At 59.0% G+C, this 9,794-nt stretch overlaps 1 protein-coding gene across 1 annotated transcript in view; it reads right to left on the bottom strand.

Annotated features, from left to right (window-relative positions):
* LOC109295215 (RRP12-like protein) overlaps positions 1–7,374 on the bottom strand; it is a 25,011-nt gene extending 17,637 nt beyond the window's left edge. The window contains exons 1-14 of the mRNA XM_019513923.1: positions 7,125–7,374; positions 4,968–5,197; positions 4,662–4,745; positions 3,999–4,075; positions 3,677–3,782; positions 3,224–3,334; positions 2,947–3,067; positions 2,510–2,637; positions 2,059–2,157; positions 1,876–1,967; positions 1,460–1,571; positions 1,120–1,217; positions 812–926; positions 174–316 (exon numbers count right to left, since the gene is read on the bottom strand). Of these exons, the coding sequence (XP_019369468.1) occupies positions 174–316; positions 812–926; positions 1,120–1,217; positions 1,460–1,571; positions 1,876–1,967; positions 2,059–2,157; positions 2,510–2,637; positions 2,947–3,067; positions 3,224–3,334; positions 3,677–3,782; positions 3,999–4,075; positions 4,662–4,745; positions 4,968–5,180 (1,499 nt within the window). The 5' untranslated portion in view covers positions 5,181–5,197; positions 7,125–7,374. The remainder of the gene's footprint in view (positions 1–173; positions 317–811; positions 927–1,119; positions 1,218–1,459; positions 1,572–1,875; positions 1,968–2,058; positions 2,158–2,509; positions 2,638–2,946; positions 3,068–3,223; positions 3,335–3,676; positions 3,783–3,998; positions 4,076–4,661; positions 4,746–4,967; positions 5,198–7,124) is intronic.
* Positions 7,375–9,794: the final 2,420 nt, after the last annotated feature.

Genomic DNA, 9,794 nt, shown 5'->3' with positions numbered 1-9,794 from the left:
CCCCCCCCCCCCCCCCATGGCTCTCCTTGGCTGCAGAGGCACAAGCCAGGACCTGGCAGCTGCCTGGGACAAAAAGGTTCCAGCTGCCACAGCTGGGAGCCTCTGCCTTCCCCACCCTGGTTGCTGGCAAGAGCCCTTGCTGGGCCCAGACCTTGCAGTAAGCCCGTACTCACTCCCTGCTCTTGACAGCCAGGGGCACGGCCTCCAACAGCACCTCAGGACCCATGGCACTCACGGCAGCCCCCACCGCCTTGTCCAGCTCAGTCACATCAGGGAAATCCAGGGACAGACGCAACTTGCACAGGGTCTTCAGGCACTGTGGGGGGAGGAGGGACATGGTCATGGGGTGCCCAACAACTCTCCCATCCTCTCCATACCCCACATGGATGTGGCCAGTGCTGGGGAGCACCAGCCAGCACCATGCCAAGACACAGGCGGAGACAAAAGCCCCCACTACCTCTTTCCATGTCATCAAGGCAGAGCCAGCCCCTGTGCTGGGATCTGGGACCTCCTCACCATGGGTCCACAGTCACTCAGAGGAGCAGGAGGCCACCCCACGCCACCCTGCCCTCGCCCCCTGCGTGGCAGAGACCACAGCCTGGCCTGGTGCTAGTGCCACCACACGCAGCCCCCAGGCTGACACAGCCCACTGATTTCCACCCCAGGAACCCCCAAGGCAGCTTTCATCTGCCCAGGCCCACGTGTGAGCACAGGCTGTTGTGCAGAAAGTGTCACTGCTGCAGTGCACTGTGCAAGGCAGTTACAAGGCCCTGAAACGGACTGCCTCCCTGCCCCAGTCCCAGCCTCTCACCTTCCTCATGATGGGGTGACCCTGTTTCCCGCACACCTTGAAGAAGACCTGCAGCACTTGCAGCACTGGTGCCCGCACCTTGCGGTACTGGTACGTCAGCCCGTCCTCCACCGCCCTGCATGGACAGGAGGCAGGGGACTCAGTGCGGCCCCCAGCAGGGCAGGGAGCAGCTGCCTGACCCAGCCAGGGTGGGTGGGCCAGATGCACCAGAAGAACCGTGGGGGCCTCTCCCACCTACGAGAGGCTGGACGCAGAGAACACGGGTGGGGGTACCTGAGGCCCCGAAGAGACAGCCCCCCTCCCCGCACCTGAACATCTCGCAGAGAGAGGCAGCGGGGCCGGAGGCAGAGGTGGAGATGGGCCCCAGTTTGGCCATATGGGGGACCACGCACTCGTTCAGCAGCATCTGTAGGGGCCAGAGGGAGTCAGCCAGACTGGACCCCTCCTGGCCTGTCTCCTGCCCCACTGGCCCACCCTGCTTAGCTCCCCACCCTCCACTGGGGAACGGGCCCTGGAGGCTCCAGCCCCAGCGTGCAACACTCCACCGTCAGCCCAGAGCACTGGGGGTGGAGACCCTGCCCTGGCCCTGCTGGCTGGGCTCCCAGATGTGCCTGCTGCTCCCTGACCCCCATGACCTGGGCCTGATACCTTGAGGGTCTTTGCGGCAGCTGACGGCACCTGGGGGTGCGGCAACAAGAAGAGGGTCATAGTGGCTGCAAAGAGCCGGGGCAGGTGCTTCCAACACAGCTCCATCTGCAGCCTGCAACACAGATGGGGCTAACAGAGTCCCTGCTGAGCCCCTGCCCCTCAACCCCAACACCCCCAGGCTGACGGGAGTGAGCCTGGTGCCGTCAGCCTGGCACCACCTACCCCCTCCCATGGCCACTTCCAGGCTGGACTGGACCAGAACAGCAAGAGCCACTGCCCTGGGACAGGCCAGGACCCCAGTTTCCAGCCAGGCCAGCACCAGGCTCTGAGGCAGCCAGTGGGAGGCGCTGTGTGGCACAGCATGCATAGAGGGACCCTTCCCATGCCCCAGCAGGCGCAGGGTCAAGAGCTCGCACCTGCCCAGGTGGATGTGGGCCCTCTCCATGACATCCAGCCAGGTCACCGTAGGCTGCAGATTGCTCTTGCTGGGCAAATAGTCGTACAGCGCCTGTGGCAGGGCAGCGGGTGTGGGCAGGGCCCGGCCACGGCCTCTCCCCCACGGTCCCCCCGCAATGCCCCAACACCACCCCCGTGCTCACCTCGATGATCTGGGCATTGAGCTCGACAGGGAGGCAGGTGCGACTGGACTGGGCACTGAAGAGGCAGTGGAAGATCTGCATGGTGGACTTCATTACCAGCTGCAAGGGACAGGGTGTCAGAGGGTAGGGAGGTGTTGGTGCCAGGCAGTGTCCCATAGGGCCCCGGGTCCACAAGGCAGGTGCCCCTGCCCATCAGGGCAGTCCATCAGGACCCCCCACACCTCCCAAGCATCCCAGCACCAGGCCCACTCCTAGCAGAGCCTGCAGCGCAGCCCCACGGCCAGGGATGGTGGGGTCCGGCTCTGTCCCAAGCGGCACCTGGGGCTGCCTGCATGTACCCCGACACGTTGCATCCCCTGGCCAGCCCTGGCCTGGGCTCCCAAGGCACAACATTGGGAGGGGGGTGCTGGTAACGGCCAGCATCTGCCCCCTGCCCTGGGCAAGGCCTCACCATTTGCCCAAGGCTCATGACGTGGAGCAAGGTCTCGCAGTAGATACTCATGGTCGCCCCGGGCAGGCAGGGCAGCAGGTCATGCAGCAGTGTCAACACATCCAGGATGGCCATGGCCTCCCTGGTGCCTGGGGGTGGTCAAGCAGGCACTGAGCATGTACGAAAGCAGCAGCCCTGGGGGCACAGCCCCTAGCTGGGCCTGCCCCTCTTGCCTCCAGAGCCTGGCACAGATGCTGGCTTGGGCACAGCCTCCTCCTAGCCATTGCCCCAAATCCCTCCCAGCCACCCATTCTCCGGCAGGCTCCTAGCCCTGGCCCAACTCCCCTGAGCTGCTGCCCTGGAGTCACGAACTGCCACAGTGCCATCATACCCCCAGCCCCTGTTACCCGCCTCCACAGCGCCGCGATCCCCCCCCAACTGCCCCCCCAGCCCCATACCTCCAGCCCTCCTGATCTCCTGTGCACAGAACTTGACAGTGACACGCACGGCCCGGCGGTATGCGGGGGACGTGACCTCAAACAGCACGGACGAGATGCCGCACCGCGCCGCCTTCTGCACCTGTGGGGGGCGGGGAGCAGGTAAGGAGAATGCACAGGGCCAGGAACCGGTGCCGGGAAGCCCAGGCTTAGCGCTGCCAGGGACCAGACATGCAGGGAGGCTCCAGGAGGTGCCGGGGCTGAGCTGATGCAGGGGCCATGGGACAACGGGACTCACCTGGGGCTCAGTGTGGAGTGTGAAGCTGAGCAGGTGTTGGTAGGCCTGCCGCATGATGACTTTGTTCCAGGGAACCAGTTTCCGCAGGAGTGTGGCCAGGCAGGAGAGGACCTGTCGGGGAGACCCAGGGGGGTGCTGGCACGGGGCCCATAGGAGACCCGACCCTCACCCCCAGCAGCCTGCACGTGTCCCCCTCCCACCACCCTCCGGGCCTCTGCCCGGGCACCAGCAGGGTGAACACCCAGCACCCCCCATTGCAATAGGCTGCACTACACCTTGTCGCGGCAGCATCTGGGGGGCTGACACCCCCTGCTGCCGACCCCCACCCCCAGCTCAGGAGGGCACAACAGGCCCCACAGCACCCAGAGGGGAGCCCCAGGCCAGCCAGGCCCTAGGAAAGGGCTTTGAGGTCCTAGGGTAGCTCTCACTGCCCCGCCACCCAGGGCCACTCACCGAGCACAGGGCAGAGCTGGAGCTGCTGCAAGCCAGAGAGGCCAGGATGCTCCTGAAGGTTTTCGAGGTGTCCAAGAACCGTCTCCTTAGCATGGGCGCTGGGACCCTGGTGGAGACAGGGGCATTGGCACGGCCATGGGGTTCAGGGGCATGGAAACAGGCAGCACTCAGAGCTGTCTGCTCCCCCCGGCCCTCAGGCCCTCCTCCCGCTGCTGCCTTTGCCCAGCCCTGCATCATCTGCCCTGCCCCACAAAGCCCAGGACAGCTCTGCCCCCAGGCAGGCGAGACAGCCCGTGCATGCAATGCGAATGGGGGCACTCACCGTTCCAGCACCAGGCTGAGCGGCTTGGCGGCAGCAGCCAGCGACTCTGGGCACTCCGTGGTCTTCACCATGTTCATCTGGAGATGGGACATGGGTGAACGAGGCCTCCTGGGCACAGGTGCACAGCCCAATCTCAGGGCAGCCCAAGCCAGGAGCAGGGGGATCTGCCTCTGGCCAAAGCCCCCAGAGCCCAGCAGCTGCCCTGAGCCAGCTGGGTCTTGGCCTGCTGAGGTGAGGTGGGAGGCACTTGGAGCTGCTCCCTGACCCCCCTGTGCCAGGTGGAGCAGAAAGCAGCCCCCAGCCCACAGCTGCAGCTGCCTTGGTCCCAGCAGCACCTGCCCGGGCCCTGTGACCGAGGCACCTGGGGATGCTGCAGACTGCAGCTGAGCACTCCAGCCCATGGGGCAGCCCAGGGAGAGCCCAGAACCCCCCCAGGCAAGGCCAGCCCATGGGGGGGGACAACTAGCAGGGGGCATTGCTGCCCTGGCCTAGCACTGATGCAGGGCACCTACCTGGACATGGGCTTTGGGGACCCCGGGCACTTCCCGGAGCTCAGTCCTCAGCAGCTCCTCATGGCTGAGCTTGGTGGGGAGCACCATGCCCAGCCCAGGTCCGTGACCCCTGCACCTCCCAGCACAGCCCTGCTGGGCCACGGGCACTCACCAGCACAGCGAAGTAGTTGGTCACTCCCTCAATGCAGTCCTCAGCACGGATCTCTTTTGGCACAGCCGCCAACACCCTGCGGAGCTGTGGGCACGGAGTGGGGAGGGAAGCTCAGGCCTGGCCCCAGCCTGATGAACACACCCCAGCCTGGAGGCTGTGACACCTGCAGGCACTCAAGGGGGGAAGCCCTTGGCCCCAGCAGAGAACACCCCAAGCAGGGGCCTGAGAGCATCCCCTTCTCCACAGCCCCGTGGGCCCAGCCCCAGCCCCGCACCCCCCACCAGCCCCAGCCCCAGCCCCAGCCACCTCCTCATGCTCGACGGAGCTGCTGGGCCCACACAAGCACGGCAGCCGCCAGAAGGCGACTTTGGTGTAGTAGCTTGGGCCGCTCAGGAAGGTGACCAAGGACCTATCAGTCTGGGCCTCGCAACCATCCTGCTCCTCCATGCGGGGCTGGGCGACCTCGCCCACCCTCAGAAAGCCTGACTGCAGTTCATCAGGCAGGTTCACAGCATCCATGGCCAAGTCGCTCTTCTCTGCCAAACAAATGGACAGACAGACAGGGGGGTCAGTGCTGGAAGGACAGCAGGAGGGCAGTCACCTGGCAAGGCTGGGAGATCTCTGCCCTCCCCAGGCTGACTCCTGAGCCTCGCCCTCCCTCCCTCCCCAAGATGCCCTCTTACGTTCCCCTGCAGGGGAGCAGGCCCCAGGCCCTGTTACTGATCAGCTGGCGGTCCCCAAGCATCTCCTTGCAAGGTGCCTCATCTCCCTGGGGCCGCAGCACTGGCAGCCAGGACCTCGCATGAGATGAGCCACAACAAAATGCCTGCAGGCGGCCGGGGACGCAGCCCTGCCTGATGGAAAAGGCACTGCCTTGGATGGGTTCCCTGGGAGAAAGGTCCCTGCCCATGGTCTCCAGCAGCCCTGGGGTCAGTGCCCTCGACAGCCTGGCTTATGCTTCCGTGACTCAAAGCTCAAGCCAGGGGAGTCTGTCTGGGGGCTGTCACTGTTGAAGTTCAAGCCAGAGCCACCACTGCCACCCCCAGGGTCAGGGGCAGGACCGTGGCGCTGAGCCCCTTTGCAGTGGGGTCTGAACCCAGAGCATGTTGGTGCTGCTGCTTTTGCACATCCAAGATGCTGTCCTGTCTATGCCCCAGGTTCACCCCTCTCCCCCGGATGGCAGCAGCAGAAGGGCCAGGACCCCCGTGCTGGGCCCTGCACCAGCCCTAGCAAGAACCAGGCTCCCAGGGGTCTGTGCACCCCCCCTTCTGTACGCACAACTTGAGTTCTTGTTTGCTAGATGCAATTTGTGTTTTAATACAGTCAAATAGCATGCCAGCTGGCCAAGGAGGGGGCATGGCCAAGCGATCTGCCCAGTTCCTGCCTCCAAGTGCACAGGGACAGGGCCGGGGAGGAGAGGGGGCTGATGAGGGTTTCCCCGTCCCCAGAGAGACCCCAGCTGGGAGCCCAGTGTCCAGCAGAGGGGAGGGTTTCCCCCTCCACACCCCTCTTCAGGGGCCTGGACTGAGGAGGGGGCATGGCTAGAGGACCAGCTCCAGGCACGGGGAAAGAAGGAGAAACACCCCACGGGGGGCTTCCCTCCTCCCCCTTCCCCAGCATGTCTGCCAGGCTGGAGGCTGAAGAGGGGCAGCTGGGGAAACTGCCCTCTCCTGGCTCTGTGCTGGCCCAGTGCCCCACTCCTGGTGTGGGCCACTGCTGGGTCCCCTGTCACTTTTGAAAAGCAAATGTCAGTGCACTACAAAGATCAGGTGAGCCCTGGCGCTTTTTCATGGGCAACTGGTGCCTCCCAAGTCTCGGGGGGGCAACCAGATCACTGACTGGGGTGGGGACCCCTAGCAGCCAATTGCCAAGCCAGAAATCATCAGCGGTGAAACCGGACGTGCACTTCTGCTGGCGCTTCCAGTTTTGTGGCTGGAGTTTCCAGGGGGTGCACGGCCAGTCTCAGGGGGTGCATGTGCACCCCTACGCGTCACCAATGGGCTTTTTAACTGTCTGCATTTCAGTGCAAATTGCTTAACAGGGTCCCCCACCGACTCCTAAGCTGCTCAGGTTATCAGTGGGACCGAAGACAGCCCATTAACAAAATCAGCTTCACTTCAGTCAGTCCTTGTGCAAAGGAAAGGCGAACCGTCAAGTTCCCTTCCTTGTGCTTCCCTCCATTAATAAATCTCTCAATGAACTGTATAGTCCTCAACTTCAGCTGGGCCCGCTGATCTGCCCAGGTCCCTTCCAGCCTTACAATTTATGAATCAGTCCCCCCAGGTTGTTAGCCCACCTTCGCACCCCGAGTCGGGGCTGGGGACCCCCGTCGCATAGAGGCTTTTCCTTCTACCGCCCCCCCTGTACATCAGGGGAAAGTCCCAGCTCTCCAACAGCAGAAAAACACATCAAACAGAAACGAAAGCAATTTTGCAAGGCGACAGGCGCCTTTTAAAGACTCACAGGCCAATGTAACAGAGGCTTCCTGCTCTTTTCCCATCTGCCACCTCCCCGCTTTCTTCCTGGCACCACTGGCTTGGAAAGATGATTCTTCAACCACCCTGGCCTGGGGATCCGCTGGCTCCTCTGATGGCAAAGGGGACGCTCTAGCTCCTCTTCTACGTGCCAGCGCAGCTTTGGTCCTGCCCTGTCCCAGATGGAGAGTTTTCAGGCTCCCCGACAAGGAGCGAGCAGGAACTCAGAGCCTCGAACCACTCCCTAAGCACTTCCCCTCCTACCCAAACGAAAGCCACTTCCTTTCATATGCTTTTTTTTTTTTGGGAATGACCCTTTTTTTAGCAACACTTCTGCAGCTCTTCTTACCTTGTTCCTCAGCAAAGGCAAACATTGTATAAATACTAGCGAATTGCCCATCAAGAACGACAGAGGAATTTCAAAGACCAAAAACAAACAGATTTTACTTTTTATATTAAATAAATTTAATATTTATCAAACTTGAATAACATACGCTGAACATTTTGAAGATACCAATCCCTCCCTCCACTTGCTCTCACCCTCCTGGGGTGCCTCTTTGCTAGGCAAGGGCAGATGAGCTCCATGCCTTGCAACAGCTGCCCACGCCCCGGGGCTTCCTTCGTCCGTCCTTCCCTGCTCGGGGTTTGGGATGGGGCCACCGCTGCCCACCCACTGCCTTGTGCCTCTGCCCGGCTCCTGCTTTTCCTCAGCTGGCCCCTCCCTCTGCCATCTCCTCCTGGGAGGAGCTCAGTAGAAACAGTCCTGGCCCCTGACTTTTTTCCCCCCAAGTAGGGATCACCTTGACAGGGCCACTAAACAAATGCTAAGGTTTAGCAAAGAAATTTCCCTGAAGACACACACTCTCTCTCTCTTACAGTTTTCAAGCTATTCGCATTTAAAGAGCATTACGGACAGACAGACACACAGACTGCGCCCTTTATATAGAGAGATTTTCGGCTCCTCTCTCCATTGCACAAATTAATGGACTGACCTCCTACTTCAGCAGCACCTGCATTCAACTGTACAGCAGTTTGGACCTGGGGATATTCCTTCCACCCAGACCAGCTTCCCCAGATGAAAATGTTGGGGACTAGGGAACTTTGACATTTTACTATACGTATTTAGGTGCAAAGTGAATCACCTGCCAACATCCTATTGGTGTGACAATGGCAAAGAATGAATTTCTGCAAACCCAGAACAAGAAACTTTATTGAAATAATCAGAACAGCATTATCGCCAAAGTCTCTCTGTGTTTCTGTTTCACTGCAAACCTTCTGCCCAGACCCTTGGATTCCAGCTACATAGCTCAAGAAACCGCATGCATATCCTTCCAGCTGTCTGTACCAAGACCAGATGCCAGACTAACGTGGGAATTACCATACAGACAGCGCAAAATGTCCAGGCATGTAAAAATAGATTCAAACATGGGAACATTTCTGCAAAAGGCTGTGTGAGACCCCTTCCAGCTCTGCACCCCAAATTCCTTACCCTCTCTGCTGTAGCAGCACCATGAGAAGAGAGAGCAAAGCTGCAATCATTTCACACAAAACCAGGATGTCCAGAATAACATTAATCAAAGTGCCCACAGCTATGGAGAGAAGACAATTGTTAAGTTCCTGTATACCAATGTCAGCAGCATGGGCAATAAATAAGTAGGAGCATTAGAACTGCTCGTTTACAAATGTCATTTTGACCTACCGGCAGACACGGTTCTTTGGGTGAACCTGATGTCTTTTATTTGAACAACTTAAATAGTTGGAAAACAATTTTTCAGCAAGCTTTCGGGTTCAAAAACCCTTTGTCAGGCTAAGGAAGTTTCAGCAGTTGGTGTGTGCTCTTCCTGGAAGGAAGGAAAAGTAAAGAAGCCTACTTTTGTCCTATTGGTACCAATGAAACCTGACGGGACTAGTCCCTAGTTATGCCTTTTTTGGAAGAGTCGCGTAGTCAAGAGAGAAGGAGAGTGGCACTACGTGCAATGGTTTTACCTGCCTGAGTCAGGGACAGTTCAGCCGCAAAGGATGCCGAATGCCTGTGGACTGACACGGAGGAAATGAAGCATGAAATGGAGTGTGGCTGGTGTCTGTTACAGAACTGCAAAACCTGTTAAAAAAACAGGACTAGCTCCTCTAAACCCTTGTCTATAAAGTGTAGGGGAAAAAAAGCCGACTATTCCACGGATTTCAGTGAGTGACACACTGGGACTTCCAAGCTGCCAACCCTAAAACATCTAAAAACTTCAGGTTAGAATTTGCCAACTCATCAATGCTCCTCCAACAGGAAGGGAATCGGTATCAGCCTTTACAGTGACAGATAAGAGGGCCTGATGTCAGAACTAAAACTTAGTTATGTGCAGGTGGTCAAGACTTAATTACATTTGTCACGTGCCAACAGAAATAAGTCTAACCCAGTAATGTAGTTAACGAGATGCTTTAAAGGCCAGTTTCACAGCATCAAATACAATTATGAGCTGAATCAATTTTGTGAAAGAACTAAAACAGACAAATCTAAATGACAATCAGCAACTGTCTAAGGATATTGTAGAATATGCCCGAAGTCACAGTGCCACAGTCAAGAGAGCCCATGATGGCTAGAAACAGGTTAGACTTAGCATGCAAGTACAAGCTGCGGTAAAATACATATTTAACAAATACACAAACA

Source organism: Gavialis gangeticus, unplaced genomic scaffold, assembly GCF_001723915.1.
Source record: "Gavialis gangeticus isolate Ggan-Ray unplaced genomic scaffold, GavGan_comp1, whole genome shotgun sequence".
Lineage (NCBI taxonomy): Eukaryota > Metazoa > Chordata > Crocodylia > Gavialidae > Gavialis > Gavialis gangeticus.
The sequence above is the reverse complement of the archived record's forward strand: the minus strand, read 5'-3'. Positions and strand labels throughout refer to the sequence as shown.